Source organism: Carcharhinus amblyrhynchos, chromosome 3 (genome assembly GCF_965287045.1).
Source record: "Carcharhinus amblyrhynchos chromosome 3, sCarAmb.v2.hapA, whole genome shotgun sequence".
NCBI lineage: Eukaryota > Metazoa > Chordata > Chondrichthyes > Carcharhiniformes > Carcharhinidae > Carcharhinus > Carcharhinus amblyrhynchos.
This window is the reverse complement of record NC_137326.1, coordinates 122,955,207-122,974,759: the sequence shown is the minus strand read 5'-3', so window position 1 is coordinate 122,974,759 and position 19,553 is coordinate 122,955,207. Positions and strand designations below refer to the sequence as shown.

Genomic DNA, 19,553 nt, shown 5'->3' with positions numbered 1-19,553 from the left:
GTGATTCCAAATAAACCTGTTGGACTTTAAACTGGTGTTGTGAGGCTTATTACTGTGCCTGCTCCAGTCTGACACTGGCATCTCCACACCATCTTTTATACAGAGCTCATCCAGAAACGCACAACGTAGCAAAATATTTAAATCCTGTTATTTGAAAAATAAAAATAGTGGTCACTTTCAAATTGTGAACAAGGTTTAAAAATCTTTAGTCATTCAGAGAAAGTTCTAAATGTTTTGTTTAACAGAAATGTTTACTTGGAAACTGCACATGGCATATGCAAGTATTGGAGTGTCAAGGCTTAATTAGTTATATTCTATTATCACATTGACTATCTCAGTGAATAATTTTTCCTGTCTCTTCGGGTTGCAGGGGCTAGGGGATGTTTCTGGTTAGCAAGAGATCAGAGAATTTTATTAATTGGCACACATGGAGTGTGATTTGATGGCATCCATGTAGAGGTGTGAGCTTTTCCCATTTCTCCCAATCAAAGATAACGTGAAAGAGTTGAAGTGTCAATTTGAATAAAATAGATTTGACAAGTGATTGTGTGTGTCTCCTTCAGAATGTCTTAATTCTTCTAAACACCCCCCACTCCGTACAGGCAGCAGATCAACAGGCGGCCATGTTTGGTGAATGCTGCTTTGAACCAGGAAACGTGAAACTCACAATGGGAACAGGCACTTTCATGTCTATCAACACTGGAACCAAGCCTCATGCTTCTGTAACAGGTACAGCAGTATATTTTCATCATTGCACAGCATTGATTCACTCAATAAGCTTGTCATCTACATGAAACATTTGGTAACCCTCCAGTATGGAAGTCATTGTGCAACGGTTATGTGGAGTGATGAAATTAACCATTTGTCTGAGATTCGTGTTCACGTTCACTGTTTATAATATGTGGCGGGACTTTATCATCTCCCCCAGCCAAGCATTAGGAAACACCATGGGGGTGCCATCAGCAGGACCAGAAGACCAAATGGTAGCCATGGTACACATCTTAAAACAACCATGAGAGCTAAAAATGCTCTTCGGATTCCCTGGTAGAAGTATTAAGGGATTGGAGTTGATGGCCGCAATGTGAATTTGGGACACCTCAGAGTCCTGTGTGTACAGTGTGTGAATTGTGCTTCTAATGCCATTATTTATTAATGCAGGCCTTTATCCATTGGTTGGCTGGAAGATTGGATCTGAAATTACATACATAGCTGAAGGAAATGCTTCTGATACGGGTAAAGTGATCCAGTGGGCACAGCAACTGGGTAAGTAGGTTTGTTACTGTGCTACCGTCTTTGGGGAGAAGATGCAATTACTCCTTGAATTTCAGTTGAACTTTTGTACGTCACCCTTTTCTGTATGTTTGCACTTGATTGTTTAAACAATATCAATTCAATCAATAAAAATGTTAATTACCTTAATTGTTCCTGCATCATGATTCTCTCTCCCAGGATTTATTTTGTGAATGAAGTGTGAAAGACGTGCTGGTTAGGTGCATTGGCCATGCTAAATTCTTCCACGGTGCACCTAAACAGGCGCCAGAGTGTGGCGACTAGGGGATTTTCACAGCGACTTCTTCATTGCACTGTTAATGTAAGCCTATTTGTGACACTAATTAATAAATAAATTTCACCAGCTATGCCAAGTATGTAATAAAGGTAGAAAATGCTGGAAAAAGCTATTGAAAGGTCACACACCTGAAACGTCAACTCAGTTTCTCTCTCTGTACTGGTGTGCCTGACCTGCTGAGTTTTTTTAAGCACTTTTGCTGTTTTTATTTCAGGTTTCCAGCATCAGCAGTATTCTGCTTTCCAATTTAAGTAACGTAGGTGTCGGGCAATAGAACACCATCCTTCCTTCATTTTCTAGTTTTGTCTTCCACTATTGTTATAAAGCATTCCCATTTCTAGCATTGCAAGAGTTAAATGCAGGGTTACGATTTTTTTTTTCTTCAGTTTCAAAGATTTTGATCCACTAAAAGAATATGTTAGCAATCGTCTTCTGCATTCTCAGGATGTCCCATCACAAATTATTAACTAATGGATTATTTTTGCAGTACAGTCAATATTGTGTAGACACATTTGAAAACTTGGTTCTGGACAAGTTCTTATCAATGACCAGATAGTCTGTTCTTGGTATCTGGGAAGGAAGGTTAACTTGGATATTATGCAAATTCCCTTCTCCTCTTCAAGTAGCACCAGGAGGATGAGGGGTCACCTTTTTATAGAGGTTTATAAAATCATGAGGGGCATAGATAAGGTGAATAACCAAGGTCTTTTCCCCCAGGGAGCTTTTTCTCACTCAAGGTGGTGTGTATATGAAATGAGCTGCCAGAGGAGATGGTAGAGATGTGGGTACAATTACAACATACATTTAAAATACATTTGGACAGGTACATGGACATGAAAGGTTTAGAGAGAGAGGGCCAAAGGTAGGCAAGTGGGACTTGTTCAGTTTAGGAAACCTGGTTGGCATGGATAAGTTGGGCCAAAGAGCCTGTTTTTGCTCTGTATATCTATGACTCTGTGATTTTTTTGCATTCAATTGAGCAGACAAGTGGGGCTTCAGTCATCTTAAAGACTGAACTACTGACGATGTGGCACTCCTATCTGTAGTGTGCAGATTTTGTTCAAAAATGTAGCGGGTCTTGAACCCACCACCATTTGACTCATGATTGCTGCCAACTGAACCAAAGAAGAACATGACTGTGTGTTTTGACTCCTCAACTCTGGACCTCTCAGCCGTTGTTTCTTCTCCATTTCAACAAAAATCTCACCATTTCAATGAAAGCAACCCCAATTTTTCAAGTCATTCATTACATTTGTATGTCTCCAGATTAAATATCATGCTGGTGATTCTTTGTTGCCTTTTACACGCTATCATGCCTCAAAACTGGACACTGTTATCCACCTGTGGTCTTAAGGTTTTTATTTTTCCTTTGCCAAATGGCCTAGTTCTGCTCCTACATCTTATGCAGATTCATTATTGTATATTTTATATCTGATAATCCTTGCCAGCAAAGCTGTTATTATAAATGCCTTTATCACCCTGCAATGCTGCTTTGAATGCTTTTTTTTATATCGCCAAATGTCTGTTCATTCATGTGTTGTGTGTTTCTGGAAATAAAATCCGCTTACACCATATTCTCTGCATTTCCCCACTCATTATTTGTGTTACTTCTAAAGAACTCTTGCCTAATTTGTGAGCAATGATCTGATTTCTGAATTCCACATTGGCTGTTTCTAATTATTTTCTTCAAGAATATTTAATAATTACATTGTTATTAAAGATTTTTAAGCAAACCCTTCTGCACTGACTTGGGTTAGCTCTTGTCTTCCTTTTTCTGGGTATCTGGGAAGGAAGGTTAACCTGGATATTATGCAAATTCCCTTCTCCTCTTCAAGTAGCACCAGGAGGATGAGGGGTCACCTTTTTATAGAGGTTTATAAAATCATGAGGGGCATAGATAAGGTGAATAACCAAGGTCTTTTTCGAACTGAGTATTGGATTGACTACCCTCCAAATCTCTGCCTTAATTTTCGATGAATTTATACCAAAGACGGAGGTCACTTGACCCGTCATGACTGTGCTAGCTCTTTGAAAGACATGCACAGTCCTACATGCCCTCTTGTCGGTAACTCTATGAATTCCTCATCCTCAAATACCTGTCCAGCTTCTTTTCCTAAAATACTTATGGAATCAGCTTCCATGACCATTTTCAGGTAGATTACCCCAGATCCTGGCAACTTTTCAGTGAAATAATTTTCTTCATTGCGCTTCTAAATCTTTTGTCAATGACTTTGAACCTGTGATCTATACTTATTACCTAACCACGCATTTGAAGAATTTTTTTTTACACTCCTCTTCTCTCTCAACACATACCATCTTTAAAAAAACCTCTCAATTTGGTCAGTTCTTAATCCAAGGGGAATAGTCTTAACTTTTCCAATCTCTGTACCCTTTCTAAGGCCTTTATGTCCTTCCCTAGATTTGGTGTCCAGAATTGTCCACTCCAGCTGAGTCCTAACCAGTGATTTTATAAAATTCTAGCATGAACTCTTCGCTTTTATATCCTATTACAATATATATAAACCGTCGTAACCCATTTACCATTTTAAGCACATTATCAACTTTATCTCCATCCAGTATTTGTGTGTATGCATTATCAAGGTGTCTCTGCTAATTAATGCTTCTCAAAGTTGTGCCATTTAGAGTAAACTACTTAGCCTTCCTGTAATGGTGGAAGTGAACTCAAAGGGCACAACTTCACACCGGGGGTGGCATGGTAGCACAGTGGTTAGCATTGCTGCTTCATAGCACCAGTCTCCCGGGTTTGATTCCTGGCTTGGGTCACTGTGGAGTTTGCACATTCTCCCTGTGGCTGTGTGGGTTTCTTGCAGGTGCTGCAGTTTCCTCCCAAGTCTGAAAGATGTGCTGATTGGGTGCATTGACCTGAACAGGCGCCAGATGCTGGCGACTAGGGGAATTTCACAGTAACTTCATTGCAGTGTTAATTTGTGACTAATAGACTTTACACTCCATCACATTTCCCATGAGACTGCCCATAATAATTGGACTCTAAAATTTAATTCATGTATTCACCACTACTTCTTCACCAGTTTTCTTAAATATTGTTGGATATATCCAGTCTGGGCCAGCACTTTATCTTTTATCTTCCTTTGATTCAGTTTGTTCGATACCTTCCTTTTGATTAATTATGTCCGCTCACACTTGGGATAGTGATTAGCACTGTTGCCTCACAACACCAGGGACCCGGGTTCAATTCCTGCCACAAGTCACTGTCTGTGTGGGGTTTGCACATTCTCCCCATGTCTTGCATGGGTTTCCTCCGCGTGCTCTGGTTTCCTCCTACAGTCCAAAGATGGATGGGTTAGGTGGATTGGCCGTGCTAAATTTCCCCTTTAGAGTCAGGGGGATTAGGTAGGGTAAATCGGTGAGGCTACAGGGATAGGGTGGGATTGTTGTTAGTGCAGACTCAATGGGTGAAATGACCTCTTTTGCACTGTAAGGATTCTGTGAAATGCCTTTGCTCCATATTTCTTACATAACCAAGTGCATGGTGGCACAGTGGTTAGCAAAGCTGCCTCACAGCATCAGGGACTCAGGTTTGATTGCCAGCTTGGGTCACTGTGTCTGTGCGGAATCTGCACATTCTCCATGTGACTGCGTGGGTTCCTCTGGGTGCTCCAACTTCCTTCCACAGTCAGAAAGATGTGCTGCTTAGGTTCATTGGCACCTTAAGTTCTCCTTCGGTGTCCCTGATCAGGTGCTGGAGTGTAGCGACTGGGGGATTTTCACAGTAACTTCATTGCAGTGTTAATGCAAGCCTACTTGTTACACTAATAAATAAACTTTAAATCTTAATTTTGCCATTTCCAATTGCCCCAGCAATCAGTCTTTTGTCCTTGTGGTAACTAAGTAAATCTATTTTTTTTTGTATAAGAATCTAACTTGATTTTCTTTTTGTGACCAAGATGTTTTTCTAGTCACTGAAGCCTGGGTTCTAGACTGAATAAAATGGCAAAATTTTCTAACCTACTGAACCATCCAAATCCATTCTCCTTCTTTTAATCCTTCATATCTTTCCAGGTTTATTCTCTGATGTTTCTGAAACTGAAAAGATAGCACAGGAAGTGCAGAGTTCGGATGGTGTATACTTTGTCCCATCATTCAGTGGATTACAGGTAAATGTCCACAACAGAGATGTACTTCTTTCTCTTCGACAGCAATTCCAAAATGATTCTCATTAAATACTGAATGATTTAACACCTCTTGGGTGAATATGGCACTTGCAATCTTTTAAAAATCTAAAGACCAGGAACCTTACAAACATGAATTTTTTGCATGATGGGCAAGTGCGATCAGCAGGCCTAAAAGTGGGCATGAGAAAACAGTTCCAGCCTGGAGTGGCCCTGGAATGTGGATTTCATGCTGACTGCCCGATTACAGGCACAGTATGAATTCTCTCAACACTAGGTTAAAGTCCAACAGGTTTATTTGGTAGCAAACACCACTAACTTTAGGAGCGCTGCTCCTTCGTCACTCACTTGGCAAAGGAGCAGCGCTTCAAAAGCTAGTGGAGTTTGCTACCAAATAAACTTTAACCTGGTGTTGCGAGACTTCTTACTGTGTTTATCCCAGTCCAACACCAGCATCTCCACATCACAATTACAGGCAGCCAGATACTGAGTTTTTCAGCATTGCAGGCTGAGATTCACCTACCTGTTCACAACATCAAGTAATACTTATTGATGTTTATTTAGAGCCTTTGTGATCGCAGCCAGTAACTACAATACCTGGCACCACCTGCCTACAGTAGCATGTGTGAATGTACAAGCAGGTTAGCAGTTTCATACCCAGGCCTAAAACTACCAGTAAGCAATGTTATGGGAGCTCTGCTATTAGAAGGAAATTTCGCACTTTTGAGGAAATCAGTTTGCATCATGTAGACCAGGCATTTTATTTGCCTCCTTTCTTATCATGGATTAAGGGTTATGGGGAGAGGGGCGGGAAGGTGGAACTGAGCCACGACAGATCAGCCATGATCTTATTGAATGGCGGGGCAGGCTCGAAGGGCTAGATGGCCTACTCCTGCTCCTATTTCTTATATAGTTAGCACTTCTGCCTGGGAGCCAGACTAAAGCCACAAACACGCCTTGTGGAACATGTCAAGCAGATGCTAGCACGTAGTTATTACTACTTCTTCAACATCAACCGTGGCTCTGATGTTTTGCTTATTTCGATGAGTAGCCTGTTGACCCTCAGTTGCTTCACTGAGCAGGGAATTCCACAAATTCACAACCCTTTGTGTGAAGAAGTTCCTCCTGAACTTGGTCTTAAATCTGCTCCCCCTTTTGAGGCTATGCCCCCTAGTTCTAGTTTCATCCACCAGTGGAAACAACTTTCCTGCTTCAATGTTTCTATAAGATCTCCCCTCATTCTTCTGAACTCCAATGAGTATAGCCCCAGTCTACGCAGTCTCTCCTCATAAGCCAATCCTCAACTCCGGAATCAACCTAGTGAATCTCTCCTGCACCCCCTCCGGTTCCAGTATATCCTTTCTCAAGTAAGGAGACCAAAGCTGTACAGAGTACTCCAGGTGTGGCCTCATAACCTCGCTGTTTTTAAACTCCATCCCTCTAGCAATGAAGGACAAAATTCCATTTACCGTCTTAATTACCTGCAAACCAACTCGTTGAGGTTCTTGCCCAAGTCCCTGTGCACAGCAGCGTTCTGCAATTTTTTTACCATTTAAATAACAGTCCATTTTGCTGTTACTCCTACCAAAATGGATGACCTCAACATTTACCAACATTTTGGAAGGAAGGGTGATTCTCAATTGTTTTGCACACTAACAATAGTCCCTTTAAGAGCTGACATGACTCTGTAGGAACAATTCTAAATTGTTGTTTCTGTTTTACTGTTTGCTGATGAGGACATAGTACTCCAAACTGTTTGGCATCTCTAATTTGTTAATAAAATGAGACACTCACTGGAATCTGGTTCATGCACCTGATTGTGGCTTTGTGCTGGCCTGTTGGACAGTAAGGCAATGAATAATTTGAGTCTGAGCCAGAAATTGATTTATTGTAGACTTTATTATGAAAAAAACTCATTCTTCCTGTCTTTCACTGAGTTCCTTCATTAATGGTCTTCCCTGTGTTATAAGGTCTGAAGTGGAGATGTTCACTGATTTGTGCAATGTTCATAGCGAATCATAGAATTCCTATGGTGCAGAAGGAGATAATTCAGCCCATCAAATATGCACTGACCACAATCCCACCCAGGTTCTATTCCCGTAACCCCTCATATTTACCCTGACACTGAGGGACAATTTAGCATGACCAATCAACCTATCCTGCACATCTTTGGACTGTGGGAGGAAATCAGTGCACCTGAAGGAAACCCACGCAGACATGGGGAGAATGTGCAAACTCCACACAGATAGTGACCCAAGGCTGGAATTGAACCCAAGTCAAGACCTGGGAAGAGAATGATGATCTTGTCAACAGTCTATACATTTTCTTTAAAATAATTGCAGTCTGGGGTGGGAATTTAAGAATTAGGCTTGTATCCTCCAAATGCTACATTCAAGAAATTCAGTTTGCCCTGTCTCAGCTGTATCAGGTGTTCAATTTATAAGGGGAGAAAAATGCAGCATTGAAGAATCAATAATTTACTAAATATGGTCGTCTTGTTAAATAGCTAGTGTTTCTTAGCAATGGCAAATTTTAATTCTTGGTGGCATAATAAAACTGGTTAACTTGATCTGCATTTTGGAGTTGCAAAAGATGAGAATAAGAAAATTCGCAGAAGATCCCCCCCCCCACACACTCACACACACAGTGGGAAAGAATTTCAAGACAGCCATATGTACTAAATAATACCATTATGTTGTGGGAGACTTCAGACAGAATTTTATTTTATTTCATTTCAGCAGCCCTTTAGGAAAGAAAATCTGCCATCCTTCCTTACTTGTTTTGGCCTGCAAGTGACACCAGAGCCACAGCAATGTGGTTGACTCTCAACTGCCCTCTGAGCAAGGGCAACTAGGGATGGGTAATAAATGCTGGCTGTGTCCCATGAATGAATGAATTTTTTTAAAAAAAGTTATTCAGTTGGCCCAATTTCCTATTTTTGCATCTGATGTGTAGTTGAAATCATTATCATCTGTTAACTGAGCTTGTAGCCTGAAATAATGGTACTTTTGGCAAGAATATTCTATTGTTTTAAGCCATTTAGTGCTTTCAATTTTAACTCCTAATTTTTAAACTCTATTAGTTGTATTGACTATGTAATTCCATAGGTTTGTCAGTTACAGTGCTAGCTTCATTGCATGTCTACTGGACCCAGTTTTCAACTTTTCCTTTATTCCTCCTCCTAACTCTCTCTCGCTTTGCAAGAAGTGAATTTAAAAGTGCCAAGAGCCCTCTGTTCAACAAATGACTATTTGTGATGCATGAGCATAGACATCATCTGTCTGCTATTTGATATTTGGGGCACAGCGGCCATCTGGTTTGATGTATGCATGTCAGCAGAGGAACTAGATATTGAACAAGAGTAAAACCCCTACTCTATTCTCCTTGCCTTTTCCTTGCTAGCATGTGAATTCTGAGCCTGTTCTCCTGGCTGAGCTTGACACAGACTGTTGTCAAATTTGAGGCCTACCTTGCATCGTGTGACTCAGAGTGCCCCATCTTGTAACGTATTTACCCGTTAATTTAATGTAGAGCATTGCGTTGCAGGTTGTACTGCCACTGAAACATGTAATTCATTGTAATTTGCCCAACTAGCTTTGAACTGGTTGCTAAGAGCTATTTAATTTATGGATTGCGTATAAATTAAATCGCCTTAAATCTCTTGAGACACCATATACATAAGAATGCGTAATATTTTAAACTGACCCACCCTGTAAGTTCCAGAAATTACAACTTTCACAAAAAAAGACATAATTTTCCTCCTTTCTTTTATGCTGCCTCTCACTGTCCTCTGTAAGTCATGTTTTTTTTTAAAATTCGATAACCCAAGATACTTTATGTGTGCCGTGTGGAACTATATACTGCTGTTAACGAAATGAAAATGTTTTCTTTTGGTTAGGCTCCATTAAATGATCCTAACGCTTGTGCGTCATTTATGGGACTGAAACCTTCAACGACCAAAACTCACCTAATACGAGCAATACTGGAATCTATAGCCTTCAGGTGTGTGGACAAAAAACAATACGTTTGCTTGTTTGGATTTTCTTAGTTTAATAGTATCACAGGTTGGCTTATGTTAACATTGCAATGAAATTATTGTGAAAATCCCCTAGTCGCCATACTCCGGCACCTGCTCAGGTACACTGAGGGAGAATTTAGCGTAGCCAGTACACCTAACCAGCATGTTTTTCGAACTGTGGGAAGAAACCCACACGGACACTGGGAGAATGCACAGACAGTGACCCAAACTGAGAATCAAAGAACAAAGAAAATCACAGCACAGGAACAGGCCCTTCAGGCCCGCACCGACCATGCTGCCCGACCTGAACTAAAACCACCTACCCTTCTGGGAACCGTATCTCTCTATTCCTATCCTATTCGTATATTTGTCCGGACGCTCCTTTAAAGCTCACTATCGTATCTGCTTCCACTACCTTCCCTGGCGCTATAAGAACATAAGAACATAAGAAATAGGAGCAGGAGTAGGCCATCTAGCCCTTCGAGCCTGCCCCGCCATTCAATAAGATCATGGCTGATCTGTTGTGGCTCAGTTCCACTTTCCCGCCCTCTCCCCATAACCCTTAATCCCCTCTCTTATCAAGAACCCATCAACCCGCTTCTTAAAAATATTTAGCGAGGCAGCCTCCACCACTTCAACGGGCAGAGAATTCCAGAGATTCACCACCCTTTGAGTGAAGAAGTTCCTCCTCAACTCCATTCTAAACCGCCTCCCCTTTATCTTGAGGCTGTGCCCCCTAGTTCTACTGTCTTTTTTGAGCGGGAAGAGTCTCTCCACCTCTATCCTATCCATCCCATTCATCATCTTATACGTCTCAATGAGATCTCCCCTCATTCTTCTAAACTCTAACGAGTACAAGCCTAGTTTATTCAGCCTCTCCTCATAGCTCAATCCCCTCAACTCCGGTATCAGCCTAGTAAACCTCCTCTGCACTCCCTCCAGGGCCAAAATATCCTTGTGCAGGTGCGGCGCCCAAAACTGCACACAGTACTCCAGCTGCGGTCTCACCAATGCCCTATACAGCTGCAGCAAGACCTCCCTACTTTTATATTCAATCCCCCTCGCTATGAAGGCCAGCATCCCATTCGCCTTCCTGACCACCTGCTGCACCTGCAAGCTGGGTTTTTGTGACTCATGCACAAGGACCCCGAGGTCCCTCTGCACCGTCGCCTGCTGCAGTTTTTCGCCACGTAAGTAATAGTCCTTCCTACCATTCTTCCTACCAAAGTGGACCACCTCACACTTGCCAACATTAAATTCCATTTGCCATTTCCTGGCCCATTCGCCCAGCCTATCTAGATCCTTCTGCAGACTCTCCACACCCTCCGCACAATTTGCCTTTCCCCCAATCTTGGTGTCATCAGCAAATTTTGACACCCTGCACTCGGTTCCCTCCTCCAGATCATCTATATAAATGGTAAATAGCTGAGGCCCCAGCACCGACCCCTGGGGCACCCCACTAGTCACCAACCGCCAATCCGAATAGCACCCATTGACCCCCACTCTCTGCCTCCTATTTGACAACCAATCCTCTATCCACGCTAACACCCTACCCCCAACTCCATGTCCCCTGACCTTCTGCAATAACCTCTTGTGAGGTACCTTGTCAAACGCCTTCTGAAAATCCAGAAAGACCACATCCACCGGCTCTCCTCTATCCACTGCCCTAGACACATCCTATGAGGCAGCAGTGCTAACCATTGTTATCGTATGCACTTGAGTGAGGGAAATCACACTAATTCCTTATCCAGCCCACCTGCTCCACCTTTCACTGGGGAAAAAGATACAGAAGGGCTGAGGCCACGTGCCCACCGACTCAAGAACAGCTTCTTCCCTGCTTACCTTCAGACTTTTGAATGGACCTGCTTTGTATTAAGCTGATCCTTCTCAACACCCTAGCTATGACTGTAACACTACATTCTGCACCGTCTCCTTTCCTCCTCCCCCATGCACTCTGAAGTATATGCTTTGTCTGGCTTTGTTTACCACTTTTTGCTGTATACCAATACATGTGACAATAATTCAAATATACTTAGCATAGTGTGTATATTAATGGAATTTAGAGGAAGCATTAGACCTGTACAAATCATTCACATAGTTGGAAATTTACTTTTCATGTTTTGAATAAATCTTCTAGTTTTTCCCCATGCTGCTGGGTTTTTTTAATACATTCTCAGTTACGGGTATGTCCAAGTATCATGGCTGGCTGATGACTGTAATTTCCAGGCTTAAGAACTGTAAGCTTGAACCTGTCTTCTGTGGCTACAGCATTGCCAGTTATGAAGCATTGTGTTGCGGTGAACTATATGTCTGGGAAGAGAAACACTTGGCAAAGCATGTGCAGTCCAATAGCATCAGTGATCATCCTGGCTGGTTCCTGCAGTTCTGACAGCTGTACTTTCTGAACAAGGATTGTGAAGTGCATTCGAAGAGCAAGAAGACAGGAAAAAGAATAAAATCTTAGCAATAGCACTGTGGAAGTACATAATGCAAAGTTAAAATCAGTGCTCTTCTGTAAGATTACCATGATTCCTGTTCCATTGTGTTGGTTCCCTGTGCATTCTACTCATTGAATTCTGCCACTAGACAGTGTGACGCATCTTCCTCCCACAGAATCCTCGGGGGAGGTTGGCAATTGCGGGGGTGAACTCGTGTCGCCCACTTTGTAGATCATTTTTTTTTAGATCACATTTGGGGTTTCTGCATAACTTCTCAATTATATTGCAGAATTCGTTCAAGTAAACCTTGTCCTCTGCAATCTTTTCTGTGCCTTTTTCTTTGTAGACTTCTTCATTGAAACTGCCCCCCCCCTCCCCCTGCCATGCACCAGCACCCTCCCTCCCCGCTCCATTCCGCTTGTGGTTATTTGATTTGATTTATTATTGTCACATCTATTAGTACAGAGTGAAAAGTATTGTTTCTTGCGTGCTATCAGTCAAAGTATACTGTTCAGACGCAAGGAAACAAAAGGGTGCAGAATGTAGTATTATAGTCATAGCTAGGGTGTAGAGAAAGGTAGAGTTTAAAAGAATTGGAATAAAGTTTTAGAAGTGTAGAAAGCGGGGGGAAAGAGTAGAATTAGAAGGTACACTGGGCACAGCTTGTAAGAAGTCACTGCGCTCTGGTGCCATCTTGGTGGGGAAGATCTGCTGAGTTTAACATTGTCCTCTCCATCTATCACGTGATAGCAATTTTATACAGCACAATGGCACAGTGATTAGCACTGCTGCCTTACATGCTGAGGACCTGGGTTCAATTACTGCCTTGGGTGACTCTCTATGTGGACATTGTCCCCATGCTCCAGTTTCCTCCCACACACCAAAGAGGTGCAGGTTAGGTCGGTCGTGCTAAATTGCCCCTATGTGTCAGGGGATTAGCAGGGTAACTATGTGGGGTTATGGGGATAGGGCCTGGGTGGGAGTGTTGTTGGTGCAGGCTCAATTGGCCTCCTGCACTGTAGGGTTTCTATGATTCTATGAACAGCTAATGGCATTGTGGAAATATGAAACATAAAAGGTTCAGCAAAAATGAAGAGTGGAATAGAAACCAATCCAATTATTAGCTCTAACCGCATTAGTCAATACTGGTGTTTAAATCACATGAAATTGAATCTTCTGCTTTTAATATGTGCTGTTGATAACTCTCAGTGAATGTGCATTCTGCCTCTTGAGAGCAAAATTCACCTGAATTCCAAAACAAAATCCACAAATTTGCAACATTTGTACCAGTCCATTAAAGTGTATGGAATTCTCTCTCTCTCTCTCTCTCTATCTTGTATTTAAATAGTATGTTTGACCATTTTGTTTTGTTTCATTCAGAAACAAACAACTGTATGATACAATGCTGAGAGAAGTCCAAATTCCAGTTACTAGCATCAGGTATGTGCTGCTGAATATCAGGACATTGGGCTACAGAAAGCATTGTGTGATTGAAATGCTGCATTTTATAATTAACCCAATGAAAATTTGCAGATAGCAATGGTGGGGGGAACTTACTGTAATGATGCTGGGAAAACTCAGCAAGTCTTGCAGCATCTGAGGGTGGCACAGTGATTAGTACTGCTGTCTCACAGCACTAGGGACCTGGGTTCAATTCCGGCCTCGGGTCACTGTGTGCAGTCTACACATTCTCCCCATGTCTGCATGGGTTTCCTTCCACACTCCAAAGATGTGTGGGTTGTGTTGATTGATTGATTGGCCATACTAAATTGACCCTAGTGTTGGGGGGGATTGGCAGGGTAAATATGAGGGGTTATGGGAATAGGGCCTACATGGGATTGTGGTCGGTGTAGAGTCAATAAGAACATAAGAAATAGGAGCAGGAGTAGGCCATCTGGCCCTTCGAGCCTGCCCTGCCATTCAATAAGATCATGGCTGATCTGTCGTGGCTCAGTTCCACTTTCCCGCCCTCTCCCCATAACCCTTAATCCCCTCTCTTATCAAAAACCCATCAACCCGCGTCTTAAAAATATTTAGCGAGGCAGCCTCCACCACTTCAACGGGCAGAGAATTCCAGAGATTCACCACCCTTTTGAGTGAAGAAGTTCTTCCTCAACTCCGTTCTAAACCCCCCTCCCCCCTTGAGGCTGTGCCCCCTAGTCCTACTGTCCTTTCTGAGCGGGAAGAGTCTCTCCACCTCTATCCTATCCATCCCATTCATCATCTTATACGTCTCAATGAGATCTCCCCTCATTCTTCTAAACTCTAACGAGTACAAGCCTACTTTTATTCAGCCTCTCCTCATAGCTCAACCCCCTCAACTCCGGCATCAGCCTAGTAAACCTCCTCTGCACTCCCTCCAAGGCCAAAATATCCTTGCGTAAGTACGGCGCCCAAAACTGCGCACACTACTCCAGCTGCGGCCTCACCAATGCCCTATATAGCCGCAGCAAGACCTCCCTACTTTTATATTCAATCCCCTTCGCTATGAAGGCCAGCATCCCATTAGCCTTCCTGACCACCTGCTGCACCTGCAAGCTGGGTTTTTGCGACTCATGCACAAGGACCCCGAGGTCCCTCTGCACCGTCGCCTGCTGCAGTTTTTCGCCACGTAAGTAATAATCCTTCCTACCATTATTCCTACCAAAGTGGACCACCTTGCACTTGCCAACATTAAATTCCATTTGCCAGTTCCTGGCCCATTCGCCCAGCCTATCTAGATCCTTCTGTAGACTCTCCACACCCTCCGCGCAATTCCGTCTCCCGTAGGGATTCTATGATCTGTGGAGCTAAAAAACCAGTATTGGTGCTTCGAGAGTCCATATGACCCTCCCTCAGAAAAATTCCAGCTTTTGCTTTTAAAATGTTGATTATGGTTTTTTCTTTTTGCTGGTATGGCTGGTGGTGAACTGAGTTTTTCCTGATGAAAAGATAGATTCTGTTGCTTGTTTATGTCCTTGGTGCTGATGAACTGTTTTGTTTTGTCGTATGCAGGGCAGATGGAGGTATATGCAACAATCAGTTTGTCATGCAGCTTACCACAGATCTCCTTATCCAAGATATTGAGAAGCCTAAACGTGTGGATATGTCCAGCCTAGGGGCAGCCTTTTTAGCTGGCCTTGCAATTGGTATGTTGGAATAATGAACTTTTTCAATATACTATTTTGTTATATAAATTTTTTTTGTCAATTATCTTCAGAAATTGAACTTTCATTTGTAGAAAGGCCTTCCGTTGTCCGTTCCTAATTTGTCAACAAAGTTTGACTGGCATTGACTGTGCGGCACGGTAGCACAGTGGTTAGCACTGCTGCTTCACAGCTCCAGGGTCTCGGGTCATTGTCTGCGTGGAGTTTGCACGTTCTCCTTGTGTCTGCGTGGGTTTCCTCCAGGTGCTCCGATTTCCTCCCACAGTCCAAAGATGTACGGGTTAGGTTGATTGGCCGTGCTAAAGTTGCCCCTTAGTGTCCCGGGATGTGTAGGTTAGAGGGATTAGTGGGTAAAATATGTAGGGATACGGGGGTAGGGCCTGGGTGGGATTGTGGTCAGTGCAGACTCGATGGGCCTCTTTCTGCACTGTAGGGTTCTACGATTCTACGATATTTGGTTATTAAAGAAATTCCTTCATTGACATTCAAGTGAAAATAAGTATCTTGTCACTTCCCCCTTACAAAATGTTTCCCTGCCTCCCTCTTTCCTCTATATTATTGATCTACTGGCTTTCTTCAGCATCATTGTATCCTTTCTAAGTCATGTACCAATCTCTTACTAAGTCAATAGCCTGGCACACTTTTTTTCCAGATCTCTATCAACATAAATCTCGACTGAGTGTGCATGAGAATCATTTTAACTTAATTTCTTTCCTATTTCTATAATAATGCTCTTAATCCTTACTCCTATATTTATCTCCTTAATGAGACAAATTAATCTTGTATTAAAATAAGAGCAAAATAATGAGATCTGATACAAAAACAAAGCTCTGGAAAATCTGAGAGCCTGGCAGCATCTATGCCAAAACAGTTAATGTTTTAAATCCAATATGATGCTTCTTCAGAGCTCCAGTTCTAAAGAAGAGTCAGACAGGACACACAACGTTAACTGTATTGCTTACCACTCTGGGTTGAAGCTTTGAAGATCCTTGTACTGTTGCTTAAAAACACACATGGTGCAGTCTTACCATTGTGCCCCAGCGGCCAGTGGGCGAGGAGAGCCAGCTTGATTGCGAGAGAGCAGAGAAATCAGGTTCGCAATCAGTCCTGACTGGGGGGGAAAGGAGACAGGTTTTGGTACAGAGGCTGGCTACAGCTATGACAGATTTCTATGCTCTGAGCACAGAAATCAGCACATGCACAATTGCACCCTCTGCTGCTATCAGCCGGCTTACGGGCAATTTAGGACCTGGGGAGAAACTGCTTTGTCAAGAATTTTTTTTGCCTAAGTCAGGTAAGATTCGATTTTTAAGTCGCTCAAAGGTGTGAATTTCTCCTGTTTTCACATTCATTTTTCACTGAAATTTTTTTTGGTAATATCGTCCCCACAGATTTTTGTATGTGTTAATACTGGAAAAGAAATGTTTAATTTTGTTGCAGGGTACTGGGGCAACAGGGAAGAATTGAAGACCATTCGCTCTGTGGAAAAAATATTCAAACCACAAGCTGTATTACATCATTATAAACCAACCATAGAGAACTGGGAAATGGCTGTGCGACGATCCATGCATTGGTACAATAAAATTAAACAGGAGTGAATTTTTACTTGAACAAAATACGGCACTGACGAGGTTTCTTCTATGAATATTCCAAGTACATGTTTGTAATTGGCTCTCTCAGATAGGTTTAAATAATTTATCTGAAGGGAAGAACGTTGAATACTGTGAGTCCTGTTTCATTTTTGTAACACACCAACTGTGGAAACATTCCCTGGTATAGACCATTAGTGCCTGCAACAATATGCACATCGAATTAATGGAGATTTCAAGATCATCTGAATTTTCGAATCCCTTCCAGCGCTATTTGTCATCGCAGGCTAGCTTGCAGCTAAATGGCTGTCAAGACTGGTGGAGTCCAAATAAGTGATAGTTGAGCAGGAGTGCTTGGCATTGCTGATCTTCGAAGTCAGGTGCACCATCACTGTGCATGAAGGCTGTACTAACAGAAGAGTGTTCTGAAAGCATTCAATTTTCAACTTTCAACAGGGCATGAAACTGGCATTGCAGAATGGCTGCAGAATTAGGAAACTGCCCAATTCTAATTTCCATCAAGATCAAAGGAGAGGAAAAGTGAGAGTGTTTCTATACTAGATGATCAATTCATTGCAACTAAGACTACACCTCACAAATAGTTGAGTTGCAGGAAGATAGTTGTAGCGTCCTGATATGACAGAAGGCACTATATAAATAAAGTCTTTTTTCTTGTTGGGCAATGTACGATTTCTACCTCCTAAATATTTTAATCTGGAATAAATTAACTATGTGCTTTATTATTGCTACCTGAACTATAAAATCTCTGCAGAATGGCAGTTTACAAATTACCGATGTGTGCCTTATTAGACTTTTTATTATAGTTGCTTGCATAGAGATGCAAGTTTATTTCATTATTCCATTTTCAAATTGTTAACTCTAGATTAAACTGAACAAAAAGCATTATGAACATTTAAAAAAAATTGTTTTGTCATAGTTTCAATGTAGTCCTTGAGAAAATGTTGAAGATACTTGATTTTATTTTAATTGTTCGTGTTACAAATGTTAAATTGTTAACTGGTTAAGTCATCTTCAAAACAGCTGAACTCTAGTGACTTTTGAGGCAGACATTGTAATGGGCTTAAGTTATTACAGAGTTCCATTTTATAGCTCAATTCTCTGGGAGTTATGAAACTTGTTTGAAGCAATGACTTAACCATTTCCTCTTGTTCCTGTTACACTAAGCTTTTTCAGTATATGGCCAGTGCCTCTCAGTAAGGTGGCTTTCAGTTCAGTTCTAGTCAGTAAATTCCACTTAAACGTGTGCTGCCTCTCCACTGTGGTTCTGATTTATAGGTTCCAGTAATATGTCATGTGTAGCAGCACAGTAGTAAACTGCTGCATCATGGAATGATAGGATGTGGACTTCCAGTTTTATTCCTATTGTGCATGATTGTTGATCACATCCATTCTATCAGGTGATGCTCAGTGTAACCTAAGTGATTCCCACTTGAGCAGAAAACCAGAGGACATTCGTTCTGCTCTTGTGCAACTGTGAGCAACCTGTTCAAAAAGACCACCAGAGGCCTGTAAACAACTTGCCTAATTAGCCTTTGTTGGCTAGAAAATGTCTTTATTTTTCTTCTTACGACCTCCTCTGCACCACATGTTTTAAGAAGTAGAAAGCATAATTCCAATGACTTAAACTAAAAGTGAAATGTCTTTGTCTGAGTTGATGTGTAAAGGTTAAAAATAAACAGTTCTAACTACAATAATAGTGTTCTCTCTCTCAGGTCTTTTTTATCAAAATTTTTCTCCTCTGAAACTGCTAATTAAATATAGGAATGCAGAATCAGATGACCAGGAATTGATACCAACAGCACACAGTTTCCATTCGAGACATTATTCTATAGAAAATAAGATCCAAAATAAGCTGCAAAATAGCTTTCTAATTTTTTAAAAATGTAATGGATGCAGTAGGAGTAAAAGAGATACTATCTCCAGCTCATTAGATTTTGATTTTTTTTTAAAAGAAGTTATACCAGTATTTTATCAGTGTTGATTTGAAGTATGTCCTTGTTCAATTGCACATCTAATTCACACATGGAACTTTTCCAGTTTCAGAAACTGAATCCATCAGGGCACCTCAGTGGTTAGCACTGCTGCCTGACAGTTCCAGGGACCCAGGTTTGATTCCCAGCTTGGGGTCACTGTCTGTGTGGAGTTTGCATGTTCTCCCTGTGCCTGCGTGGGTTTCCTCAGGTGCTCCAGTTTCCTCCCACAGTCAGGGCTACGTGCATTGGCCATGCTAAGTTGCCCCTTAATGCCCCAGGATGCTTGGTATTGGGAGATTAGTAGGGTAAATATGTGGGGTTACAAGAATAGGGCCTGGGTGGGATTGTTGTCAGTGCATGCTCAATGGGCAAATGGTCTCCTTCTGCACTGTAGGGTTTCTAACTTGTGATCAGTTAATTTCCTAAAAATGGGTTATGGAGCTAATAGTGTGGATTTGACCGTTTTTAATTTAAATTTGAGCACGTCATTTGCTGGGATCCACCAAGAGCTACTTTCAAAACCCTGTGCAATCTAAGCTGTGGACTTTTTTCTTCCTCAAATAAAAAATTCTGTTTTGTACAATTGTTTAATAGAGAAATAATGCTATCTGCCCAGCTATTGTTTAATAGGTGTTAATAATGTACATAAA

At 41.8% G+C, this 19,553-nt stretch overlaps 1 protein-coding gene across 3 annotated transcripts in view; it reads left to right on the top strand.

Moving 5' to 3' along the window:
- gk5 (glycerol kinase 5) overlaps positions 1-19,553 on the top strand; it is a 64,955-nt gene extending 45,402 nt beyond the window's left edge. For all 3 annotated transcript variants that reach the window (XM_080185941.1, XM_080185940.1, XM_080185942.1), the window contains 7 exons: positions 603-729; positions 1,159-1,263; positions 5,609-5,703; positions 9,617-9,720; positions 13,555-13,614; positions 15,169-15,302; positions 16,761-19,553. In XM_080185941.1, the coding sequence (XP_080042067.1) occupies positions 603-729; positions 1,159-1,263; positions 5,609-5,703; positions 9,617-9,720; positions 13,555-13,614; positions 15,169-15,302; positions 16,761-16,918 (783 nt within the window). In that variant the 3' untranslated portion in view covers positions 16,919-19,553. The remainder of the gene's footprint in view (positions 1-602; positions 730-1,158; positions 1,264-5,608; positions 5,704-9,616; positions 9,721-13,554; positions 13,615-15,168; positions 15,303-16,760) is intronic.